The sequence below is a fragment of the Columba livia genome, chromosome 17 (genome assembly GCF_036013475.1).
Source record: "Columba livia isolate bColLiv1 breed racing homer chromosome 17, bColLiv1.pat.W.v2, whole genome shotgun sequence".
Taxonomy (NCBI): Eukaryota; Metazoa; Chordata; class Aves; order Columbiformes; family Columbidae; genus Columba; species Columba livia.
In genome coordinates, this window is record NC_088618.1 from 4,545,533 (window position 1) to 4,557,859 (window position 12,327).

The window sequence follows — 12,327 nt, forward strand, 5'->3', positions numbered from 1 at the left end:
CATTGAAGTTTTTAAAGCCTCCCGGTGGAATTGAGCTGTTCTGTAATTGCAGCATCTTAAACATGGCTTTACTGGCAAGTGGCGAGTAACTGAGTGGAAGCAAAGCTGCTGATTCTTCTCTCCTTTCCCCCTTTCAGAGGATGAGTCCGAAGCCACTATCGTGCTGGAGCCAGTGGTACAGGAAGGTCCAAAGCTGGAATCTCAAGACGAGGAGGCCACGCTCTGTCTCTCGACTCCGGTGGGAGTCTTTGGAGAACCCCTGCCCAGCAAAAGCAGCTTCTTCAGCAAGTCTGACGACAGCAGCTTAGAAGCTCGTGTTAAAACAAAACTGCCCTTGGCAGCGGAGGAGGACGAGCGACTGCCTCGCACGCCTGGGCGGGAGGTGATGGTCCATTCAGAGACTGATACTCTTCTGCTTCCAGCCCACAAGGTGCCGTCCTCCATGCTTCCCTTACCATCGACTCCTGGTAAAGAAGAATCTTTAGTCCCTCCAGAAAAGTTCCCTGAACAATTAATGGTGACCAAAACGTCCATGGATGAGGAGATTCCTAGGACTCCTGGGCGGGACATTTTGGCCAAGTCCTCGCACCCCCTCACGAAGTCGCAGAGCACAGACACTGTTCCAGCCACGCCGGGAAGCGATGCTCCCCTTACGGGAAGCAGCTTGACCCTCAGTTCTCCTCAAGTCCCTGGGAGCCCCTTTTCCTACCCGTCCCAATCTCCTGGCATTAACAGTGGCATTCCTCGGACTCCTGGGAGAGATTTCAATTTCACGCCTACTTTCCCAGAGGCTGGTGCTACCGTTCCTTGCCTTCTGTCTGGCAAGAAACAATCGGAGGACGAGCTAGATGAGAAACCCTTTAAAGAGCCTCTTGGTGCTTCCCTTACGATCAGCATGAACAGTGTTCCTTCCCCTATCCCCTTTGCCAGCCCCCCGCAAGCAGATTTCCGCACAGATATGGGTTTGCCGCCGGATGAGCCGATACCTGTGGCAGCCCTGCCGTGCCTGCATGGAGATGGAAGAATGCCCCTCGAGGAATGCAAGGCAGAAGTCAAATCTGTTTTGCTCTCACCAGAAGTACCCACCGGTGCTTCTGTTCTTCCTCCTCCACCACCACCTTCTGTTCTTCCCAAAAGGAGGCCAGGTCGGCCCAGGCGGTCACCACCGTCTGTCCTCTCATTGGATATGTACTCGGGCAAAACCATAGAACCTCCTCCGGTGCCAGTGGCCTTGGTGGAAAGTGCTGTGGGCAAAGAGCTGTTGAGTGGACATCCTGATGCTTTCTATGGACTGAAAGACCCTGAAGCCGTCACCCTGGACTTCAGGAATGACGGTTTCCACGAGAAAATAGCAGCTGAAGCAGTTGCGGAGAAACTGCCGTTTAAGGAACTGGAGAACCAGTGGAATGAAGACTTCAAGGAAGAAGAAGCTCACGCGAAACCTAAAAGGCAGTGGCGAAGGCAGAAGAAGACATCTGAAGACCTCCCAGTGATTCCTTCCCCTGAGTATTCCCCACCCCAGCCTCAGTTCAAGCCACGCTCCGAGTTTGAGGAGATGACCATTTTGTATGATATTTGGAACGGAGGCATAGATGAGGAGGATATCAAATTCATGTGTATCACATATGACCGCTTGTTGCAGCAGGACAATGGTATGGACTGGCTCAATGACACCCTGTGGGTATTCCATCCTTATATCCTTTCTCACTGGTGTTACACAGCACACGTACGATGCACTAGATGGTCATTGTGTAGGGCTTAAAATGCAAAAAAACCCAAGTTTGTTGGTGGAAGAAGCATTTGCTTACTAGAATAGCAATTGCTTACAGCAGCAGGGAGTTTTAGACTGTTTTATTCCCTGAAGCTGCAGTACAAAAATACTGCAGAAGTGGCTGTTCTTGCTGCATTTTCAGCCTAGGACTGTGGTGAAAATCTGTATGCAACTCTTCTGGGGAGATTTCCTTGCTAGTTTGAGAAGCTTCTGTCTGCATTTAAACCAGACTTGCCTGTGGAATTTCCAGTCTGTACATCCAGAGCTTTAACTTGGGGCTAAAACTTGCTGTAAAAATAATCTCACCATCTGTGCCCAAAATGATGAGTTAGTGGTACAAGCAGCTTTAACTTGCTTGGAGTTTGAAATACAAATAAAAGTGATGGTTTACTAAGTGACACGTAAAGGACAGGCACATCCCCGGGCTGGGTGGGGATGTACTGGTAGCACTGGCTGGTGCTGGTGGCGCAGGATCTGGCCCTGTCCCCTCCCTCCCTTTTAATGATCTGATAATTAGCTGCACAGGCTGTAGCTTTGAATCTTTGGCAGCATTTCTGGGACACACAAGCTGTCTCAGAACCAGGAGTGATCTCCAGAACACAGCCTGGAAGGCTGTTTTCATAACCTGAGAACTCTCCAGTAAGGTTTTCAGGAAGAAAAACACAAATGTATATAGTAAGGAAGACATGCACCACCTTGTGTGTGGCTGGAGATTGTGTGGAGATAAAATATCTCATCCCTTATTCCCTGCAAGACACGAAAGCAAAAGCAAAAAAAGCCTGAACCACTTAAAATAGTGATATGATACTAACAAAAAGCAAGTGGAGCTCAGTGCTGAGCTGTGCATTTCCATCCTTTATTTCTCTGCATCTCAAAGGGCAATGTGTAAGATTAAACTTCTGATTTTCTGCCTTTTCATACCAGTGCAATAATATTGAAACAGATTTATTGAATTGTTAAATGAAAATATTTTAAAAGGATGATGAAATGCATCACCCCCAGCAATGTTCAGCCCGTGTCTGCTTCATTTGGGGAGGTAGTTCCGAACAAGAACCAGTCTGAGAGTGGCAGTAATTGGCGCTGCAGCGGTGGGAACCACCGCAGAACGGGGCAGTGCTTTAATGTGTTGGCATTTGGCGCCTTACAAAGTGGAAATATTTGAAATCTGTTTCCTTGATTATAAGGATTATTGTAACAGCAAATTTACAGTCACCTTTCAAACCATTTAAAAATAATCTGCAGCCGGTTCCTGCTGTGCCGCCCCGCACGGTAGGTGTGAAGGTACCTGCAGGGCTCACCCGCTCTGCAGCAGCTCACACCGAGCTCAGGGCCATCACTTTTTGTGGCCCCTCTGCTTCAGTTTTCTGGTGTTAAGGATACCTTGTGACTCACAGGGAGCATTTTTGGGTAGATCTCAATCATTGTAGGCTTCCTGGCTGTGTTTTTGGGGTGAGCTGCCAGCAGTGCAGCTCCACTGTCCTTCCAGAAGCCAAAGACCCGCAGGTGCCTGTTCAACGTCGTGAATCTTGCCAGGCCAGCAGCAGATTTCTATGACCTATCGGGACAGTGGGGTTTGAAACATCTGCACAGGGTCTTACCCCTCCCGTCAGGGTCTGAAGGAGCTGATTTACCGAGGCTGGTGAGAGCAGCGTCTCTCCCCAAGCCCTTGGGGCTGAGCAGGGTCTCTTGCCTGTCTGTGCTGGCTCCAGCCCTGGCCTGTGGGGTGACGGCTGCGCTGAGATCTCTGTGGTGTCTGCAGGGCCTGGGGTGTCTGCAGGGAGTTCCTGGAGGCAGAACAAAAGCGTGTCACTCAAAACAGAGAAGATGGTACGTCCAGATGGCTGGGCAGCTGCTGTCTGTGTACGTAGTGGGGAAATCCTTTCTCTTTAGTTTCCCAAAGCATGCAGCTAAGAAGGAAAGATTTGCTTGGCTTTCCTGTAGACACGTGGGCTTCAGTAATGGTTTTTTTTTTCATTTTTCAATAGTGTTATTTTTTTCCACTCCCCCAAAACCTTCCTAATTTTCCAGTCTCCCAGCATTAGCTCCACGCAGCTGCGGCAAGTTTTGTCTGATACCCACCGGTGGCTGTGTTTCTCCTTAACTTCTTTCCACCTACCAGCTTTTCTACTCCTAAGAAAAAGAAGCGGGATGATGGGATGCGGGAGCACGTGACAGGCTGCGCACGAAGTGAAGGCTATTACAAAATTGATAAGAAGGACAAACTTAAATACCTCAACAACAGCCGAGCTTTTGCAGAGGAGCCTCCAGCTGACACGCAGGTGAGGACGTGTCCTCTGCTTCATTTGGTGTCACGCACAGCAGATGCTTCCTGCCTTTTGGCAAGGAGGGAGGTGAAGTTGTTGCTACACCTGTGTCCTTGTCCAGGAGGTGCTGGGGCAGTGTTAGTGATTGATGTGGGATGTTTTAGGAGGCCACGCGTTCTGCGGTGATGTGTTGTTGCATAAAGGGTTGCTGACAGGGAGGCTGCAGGGTGTTGGGTCAGCTTTGATCGGCCTTTTGTCCTCTCAGGGTATGAGCATCCCTGCCCAACCTCATGCTTCCACCCGGGCTGGCTCCGAGCGGCGGTCAGAGCAGCGCAGGCTTCTCTCCTCCTTCACCGGGAGCTGCGACAGTGACCTGCTCAAGTTCAACCAGCTCAAGGTGGGGCACCCCGTGGATGCTGCTTTGCACAGGGGCTGGTGGGGAGCAGGTGGGGCCAGGGCACGGGACCGACCTCTGCCAGTTTAGTGTCGCCTTGGTGGCGACTATCTCAGCACTGGGCACACGTGCCAGAGGATTGAACGGTACCTGGCTCTCCTCTATTTTGTGTAATTCAACTTGATACAACAATGCAATTTAATACAGTATGTAATGCAAATAATTGACCTAAACAAATAGAGCAGGCACAGGGAAAATATGAGAACACATGAGACTTGGTCCAGCGTGCTCACTTGTGAGCAGCAGAACCATGAGCTGGCTGATAAACGGCTGTAAATGAGTATGTGATGATAACAGAGCTTGAGCCCTACTCAGAACCATCAGGATTATGCAGAACAGAGACTGGTGGCCTCAGAGGGTCTTTTCTCCCCAGTGTGTGGTCAGTGGTAAAAACCCAAGTACCACAACTCTGTGGGACCTCCTGTGACCTCTGTGCTGCCTTCCTGTCACCGCAGCACAGAAGGAATCTAAATGGGGTTGACATACCCAGCAGTGCTTGTTCCTTGGAGCAGGCTGAGGGTGCTGGGCCCAGGGACAGCCTTTCCCTTTCGGTACTCTGGCTAATTCAGGGTTGGGGGTTTTGGGGTGTTTTCTTCGTGCAGTTCCGGAAGAAAAAACTAAAATTCTGCAAGAGCCACATTCACGACTGGGGTCTTTTTGCTATGGAGCCCATTGCAGCTGATGAGATGGTGATCGAGTACGTGGGTCAGAACATCAGGCAGGTAAGCTGGACTGTGGGTGAAATCTGAGCAGAAACAGCTCTGGAAGAAGTTCTCGAGTAGGATGGAGGGGTTGGAGTCCTTGCTGTGAGGTGTTAGTACCTGAGCAGAGGTTGGTGTATGGGTTGGAGGTACAAGGGCGGGATTTTCAGCAACCCATAGAAACTAAGCACTCAAATCCTTAGGAGATAAGCTCTCAAGAAGCCCACTCTGAACTTCTGCGTTTGCAGTTAGGTCTGTGTTCTCTTGGGGTGTTTGGGGTCATATACGTGTTGAGCGGCACAAGTACAGCTCAGGTGAGCACCGTGTAGATCTGGGCTCACAGATCAGTTCTGCAGCGTCTCCTGACACGGCGTGCGGGGTTTTCTGTAGGTCATTGCTGACATGCGTGAAAAGCGATACGAGGATGAAGGCATTGGGAGCAGCTACATGTTCAGAGTGGATCACGACACCATCATCGATGCCACAAAATGCGGAAACTTTGCCAGATTTATTAATCACAGCTGCAATGTAAGTATTGTGTTTTTGCATGTAATTGTACTCAGACATAGCGATAAACCCGTTGAGTCCTTGGTAGCTTTGATTGGGGCCATGTTCAGAAGTAGCAGGGGGTCACAGGGTTATGATTAAATGTTAATGAGCTACAGCAGATCAAAGCAGAGTCTGAACTAGTGCAAAGAGATTTGAGAGACCTGAGAAATGAAACATACAGCAAGACAGAGCGCACTCAGAATCCTCCTGACTGTGTTGGAGGACCCTGACAGACGCTATTCAAACATATCTAACAAATATTTCCTTCAAAAAAAGCTGATTTTAGCATTGTTATTCTGTGGGAACAGTCTCCTTCTAGCATCCACATGGGAAAAACACTCTGCTCCAGCAGGTAAAGAACCCCCGTTCCCCTCTGCTCTGTGCTGCAGTGACCAAATTATTGAGCATTAACTGAGCTGCTCTTAGCTCAGGACAAACATGGTGGAACAAGCTCTTTTGCACCACAGAATGTGGATATTGGGAGGAGCACAAAGAGGGTTGCTCTGGAGTTGCGGCCCAGGCTGTCCAGGGAAGGACTGTCCCGCTCAGTTTTAGCTCGGAATAACGGTGTGGAGTTTGGAAAGCCACGGCCATCAGGAGCCTAAATCATTACCTGTTCTGTCACCCTTGCAGCCAAATTGTTACGCTAAAGTGATCACGGTGGAGTCTCAAAAGAAGATCGTCATCTACTCCAAACAGCACATCAACGTGAATGAGGAAATTACCTATGACTACAAGTTTCCGATCGAGGATGTAAAAATCCCATGTCTGTGTGGCTCTGAGAACTGCAGGGGAACCCTGAACTGAACGCGAGGTTTCTCGTCACTCTTGCACCTTCGGCCATGTCAGAACTGTGGTAACCAGGTGTGGTTGCACTTTGCCAAAAAAAAAAAAAAAAAGAAAAAAAAAGGAAGAAAAAATTAAAAAGGAAAAAAAAAAATTTAAAAAGAGAGGAAAAAAGAGAAGGAAAAAACCAAGCAAGTTTCGCACTTCTGCCAGGATCACGAATGGAAGCAAAAAGCGCACATGCTTACAAGGACTGTTCATGTTTCAGGTGCTCTTTCCTTTTCAGATCCAACACGCACACAAAAGGTGACTACCGTTTTGTGGCATGGTCTATCCAAACACTAGCTTCTCTGTTCAGTCCCGACATTAATGCTCCGTAATGGGATAATGGTACCTTTTTTTTAATTGTTGTTATAAACCTTCATCTTTTCATAATTGCTGCTACCTTTTTCTCATCAGTTTTGTTGGTTGAAAAAGACATTCAACGTTTAAATGTGAAGCAGAGACTGAAAACGCCGTATAGGGTTTGTTGGGAGCTTGATTGGCTGAAATTGCACAGATTTCTCAGAGTAAGCTGTAAATAAATGTAAGGTTGATGTTACAGAGCAAGCCAGAGGCTTGAGGGTGTGTGAATGGGGGTGTGTGTGTGTGTGTGTGTGTGTGTGTGTGTGTGTGTGTGATGTGTCCCCAACGAGACTTTAGGTGAACTGTCCTGCCTTTTCGTTAGGGACGAGCCAGAACAAGTCCCCTAAGCCAGCCGCCCCGGGGAACAGCCAGGTCAGCCGCAGACCTCGGCTCAGCGCCTTGGGCTCGTCTCTTCATTTTCACACACCGTGCTGGTATATCGGGGGATCAAAACCTCTGCACCCGCACATGAACGGTATTTGGATGCCGCAATCCGCTGTAGCGAGAAGTCGTGTCGGTTGCGTAGCTGCAGCGTCGTGGCGCGGCGTGTGGACTTTGGGGATGCCCGTTTCTCGGAGATCGATTCGCTTTGCACGCAAAAAAAGGCTGAGGCTGAAATTAAGTGGACAATTCAGCCCGCATTTGTGCTGTGGAAATCTCACCCTCCTTGCGAGTGTACGCTACGGCCCGTGTTTCGAACAGGATTTTCTTCCTGTAGATGGGAAACAGGCTGATGTGTGTCTCGTATTAATTTTTCTCGCTTTTGTCTGCGTTTCCCCGCCCGTGCAGCGTTTTACGTGGAGTGTTTGCTCTGTCCTTGGGCGCGGGCGATGGCTCCTGCGATAGAGCGAGCTGCGCCGGCCTCTCGCCTCCCCCCGTTACTCAGTAACTTGCCCCAGGGCTGCCCCATCCCTCCAGCAAAAGTGGTTCAAGCGTCCTCCCCCATGCACGGCGAGCAAATGAAAGCTGCTTTGAATTTGGAAGGCTTATTTTGAAAGTGGTTTTTGACGTGTTTTGTCCTTGTAGATGTGCTGAGGTGAAGGTTGCAGGTTTTTGAGAGGTTCCGTTTAAAAATGGGGCGAAACACCAAAGAAAATACGTCTTTGGATGTGACCTGGAAATGTTACACAACTGTTCAGGTATCGACAGGATCCGTTTTTCAACTCGCATTGAATTTCTCCTCCTTTAAAAGTAGAGATCAGTTGTACTAAACCCTTTTTTAATTGGCTCATAAGGGGAAGTTGCAATGTAATTATGAAATGGGAAGATAATCTGCGTAACTAAATATCTTCTCCCCGCAGAACAAATTGCACAACAGTTTTCTTGTAGCCTTTTAAAATCAGCGATAATTCCTATATGACCGCAGCTCCATGACCGGAGGTGACAGCCTTGCAGAAGAGTTTTCTGGCAGTTTTTTAGCTGTTAGGGATTGCCAGGCCTGCCCTGCAGGTGCTCTGGGTTGGACCTCTGCATCTGAATTTCTTCTTCAGACAAAAGGCCTGCAGGAGCAGGAGCACACGGACTGCTGTGAGCTGCCTTGGTTCCTCCTGTATGTCTGTCTGAGGGTGAGGAGTTGTCCGTGGGGTTGGACAGTCCATAGTCTCATTTCTGGTTTTGTTTCATGTTGTTTCCCCTTCTCTTTGTGAATCTCTCCAGCAACTGGGTATTGCTGACGCAGAACCTAAAACTACGAGAAGCACAACGAGTTTCTGTCATTGAACGCTGGTTGTAGCCGCAGTGGTGGCAGGAGCATTTGGGAGTTAGACCAACTGCTTGATTTATTTTGCTTTTTTAAAAATAAGGCTCATCTGGTGTTGACGCTCCAGTTGGCTTCTCTGCAGCTTGGCCTTTTGCTTTCAGAGCTTTGGAAATGCACAGACGTTTCCTGTGTCTCAGAACTGAAGCCCCATGTGCAGCGGTTCTGCCCGTGTCCTTGGCCTCCTTCCTTTCTAGTCCATCAAACCGGCGCATTAACGGTGGTTTTGTGGGGGCAAAGACACCCCAACCGGCCCAGCCACTGGGTTCCTGCTGCCAGTTTGTGTTTCCCAGCGGATCGGGGTACTCTGAGTGGGATTAGCCCCTGCAGTTTGCCTTAATGTTTGTCGAGGGGAGGCAGGTCGTGGTCTTCTGAAACAAGACCTGCAGGTTGGGTTCCTTTTCAGGAGCACCAGGGGGATTTGGGTGCCAAAGACCACGAGCACCTAAATGCCTCAGGTACTTCTGAAACTGTTTATGATCCCAGACAAACAATGTGAGTTTTTGGAAGAGCTGAGCTCCCAGTAACCCCCCAGGAGGACACGGAGGGGTTGAACCTTCAGCACTTGTGAAAAATCACATTGGTCTGATCTCAAAGCAAACCCCAAGGCTTCTCTTTTCCTCCCCATAAACCTCGGCTTGCAGAGTCCTCCCTGTGCAGCTTCTGCCTCAGACCGCGGGGCTGCCCTGTGCCCCAAAACACCGTTTGATGGTGAGGATTATAAACCAGGTTTAGTGATTTCTATGAGGGGGTCACCTCCTCCCGGCCCCCTATGGAAACGCTGGCCAGGACCGAACAAACTCACCAGCACGGGCTGCTTTGCGGAGAGATTTACAGTTGCGGTTGTTCGCTGAAAATCCCATCCCCAATTTATTTTTGCTTCAAAAAAAAGAGAGGCATGACTGTTTTCCCACAATGGCATCTCGCTAGTGGGGTGACCCGAGGGGGCAGCGCGAAAGGTTTGGAAATAGGTGTTTAGGTTCCAGCACGACGCTGGCTGGAGCGCGGGTCCCGCTGCCCGGCGCCTTCCTCTGTGTCTGTGCGGTTGCAGCCCCGTTCGCAGTGCCACGGTGGTCCCGATGGGTGATCTGTGACTCCTGGGGGTCCGGAAGGGGAAGGGGCTCATCTTGCAGATATTTATATTGTATAGAGCAGCTTATTTCTACAAGAAATAATAAAAAATTAAAAAAAAATGGCAAACGAGAAAAACAACAAACATTTTTAAACTCCAAGGAAGTATACAGCAATTTCAGTTCTGATTTTTTGTGACCTTTTTCAGGGATCATTTCAGTGCATTTCTGTATAAAAGAAAAATTTAAGGAGAAAAGGATTTTGAAGTATACAAAAATAAATGCATCTTCTGTACATAGGCAAACTCAAGAATCTTCTCTTCAAACACTGTTTCTTGTAGAAACATGTTGAAATTTTTTTGCTGATTTCTTTGTACTTTGAGAGCATGTAAATAATTTATTAAAAGTGACTATTGTAATTTGGAGTTCTTTTTAAACAGATTCCAGCTCTAAATCATGTTGAGGTGGGGTAGAAGAAGGACTAAGTATCGCAAAGGAGCTGGTGGCATTTACAGCTTGTGTCAAGCTTTGTATAATGTAAATTCTGTATAAAGATGTTTTTTTGTCAAATAAATAGATGGAATTAGAAGCATTAAGAAACTGAAGACAAAAAATTGCCAAGTCAAGGCTTCTTCTTTCCCCCCCCCAGTCTGAAACCTAATGTGCAAAATCTATTTATTTCAAGCGAGGAAATGTGTACAGTCTAATAGACAACCTAAAATGTATTTAAGCGAGTTTGCAACTGGATTTTTTTCAATTTAATATTTGTTTTGTTTTTATGAGTTTCCTCCTTAGTTGCCACTGTAGTGTTTGTCCAGGTGAAAAGAAACACGTCGCGATGGCCACTCTAAAGCAAACAAATGGGCAGTTTTAAAAGCAGGATGGAAGAACTCCCGGCTCCCAATCCTTGCAGGTTTCTGGTTCTCTAAACAGGTTGTTTTAAATCATGGTGTGGAAATAAAGGGTCTCCTTTAAAAGGGGGCGGGTTAAATGGGTTGCAATAAATGAAAATAAAATCCTATTTTTTTTTAAGTTCCTTAAAAAAGCAACTCTGCTTCGAAGATTTAGGGTTTCTGCTTTCTCTTTCGTTAAGCAAATTTATAAATTTAGGGATGTTTTGTGCATATAGAATCTGTCACCAGTATGTATCTTGTTTTGAAGAAAGTGTTTTTGTTGTGGATGTGTCATGCTGTATATATTTGTTCATATTTTTGTGAATTGAATACTATGTACCATTGTATTATAGTAACTTTTATAAAGCAAACCATAAATATACTGACTTTTCTTACAGAAAAATTATGTTGTGCTTAATGTATAACCATAGCAGCTTTTTGCTCTCTGCCCCTTGCTGCGAACCGTGCGAGCTCAAGGAACCATATTGAGACAAAGAGTGCTCCAGAGAGCGGATTTTCAGCGAAGTTTACTGAAAGTATTAATTCTGGTGAGTGGGAAGTGACTTTAAGCAACGTTATAGTGCACGAAATACGTGAGTGATTTAAGTTTATCAGTTTAAAGAACATTTTAATATTACAAATGCTGACAACCCACAGGAGCTGAGGCACAGCCGGGGTGTCCCAGCTTTGCTTTGGACTTTTCTGAGCTCACATCTTTGGCTTTTAGCTTTATGGAGACAAAAGCCCTTACCCGACAAAGCGAAGTGTTAGTGTTGCTGGTTCGGGTGATGCTCGAAGGCTCTTGGGGCCAGAGGCCTCGTGGTTTCGTTCTTTTCAATCAAGTTTATTCAAATCTGAGATAAATTCTGTTGCCTGTGGTTTGCAGGAGGGGGAGCTGGGGGAGCTGCTGGGGTTTGATGGGGATGAAAGCCCAGCCTGGAGCTGGATGTGCCCCCCACCTCCCTCGCTGGGGGCAAAGCAGCTTCTCTGAGCTTTAGGAAAAGAGGTAGGCAGAGAGAGATGAGTGGAGTGGTGGTGGAGGAGGAAATGGAAAAGACAGGAGAGAGCCTGGGCTGTAGATGGCATCCCGGCTCAGTTCTTGGCGTCTATAGCTGCCTGTGATGGCTGACGGATGGGGATGCGGGATGGGATGGGGACGCAGGATGGAGATAGGACAGGACGGGGATATGGGACAGGATGGAGATACCGGACAGGTTGGGGATGCGGGGTGGGATGGAGATGCAGGACAGGATGGAGATAGGACAGGATGGGGATGTGGGATGCGATGGAGATAGGACAGGATGGCGATGCGGGATGCCATGGAGATACCGGACAGGATGGGGATGCAGGATGTGTTGGGGATGCGGGGCAGCCAAAGCTCACAGGGCTCACCCTGGAGGGTGGTGGGATGGGGCAGGGGCTTGGGCTGGTGGAAGGACTCATGTCCAAAGAGCCCATCTCGAGCTGAGGGCTTGGTGGGGACTTGGGCTACTCGGGGTTTGAGCAGCTTCCATGTTGGGAAACGTGGGGAGCAGCAGTGGGTGCGCTGGGGCTTTGGAGGGCAGACGTGCAACAGTGGGGAGACCCGTGGGCAGCACAGACCATGAGATGTTCTTCAGTGGTTGCTCACTGAGGTCTGTGGGCTCTTCAGGGAGAGTTTGGCCCATAGCCACAGCAA

The 12,327-nt window shown here is 48.3% G+C and overlaps 1 protein-coding gene across 1 annotated transcript in view; it reads left to right on the top strand.

Moving 5' to 3' along the window:
- The window catches only part of SETD1B (SET domain containing 1B, histone lysine methyltransferase), a 46,715-nt gene extending 35,663 nt beyond the window's left edge, over positions 1 to 11,052 (top strand). Inside the window, exons 13-18 of the mRNA XM_065032877.1 lie at positions 138 to 1,694; positions 3,884 to 4,050; positions 4,301 to 4,432; positions 5,092 to 5,211; positions 5,581 to 5,718; positions 6,373 to 11,052. Coding sequence (XP_064888949.1) covers positions 138 to 1,694; positions 3,884 to 4,050; positions 4,301 to 4,432; positions 5,092 to 5,211; positions 5,581 to 5,718; positions 6,373 to 6,546 — 2,288 coding nt within the window. The 3' untranslated portion in view covers positions 6,547 to 11,052. The remainder of the gene's footprint in view (positions 1 to 137; positions 1,695 to 3,883; positions 4,051 to 4,300; positions 4,433 to 5,091; positions 5,212 to 5,580; positions 5,719 to 6,372) is intronic.
- The last annotated feature ends 1,275 nt before the right edge of the window (positions 11,053 to 12,327 follow it).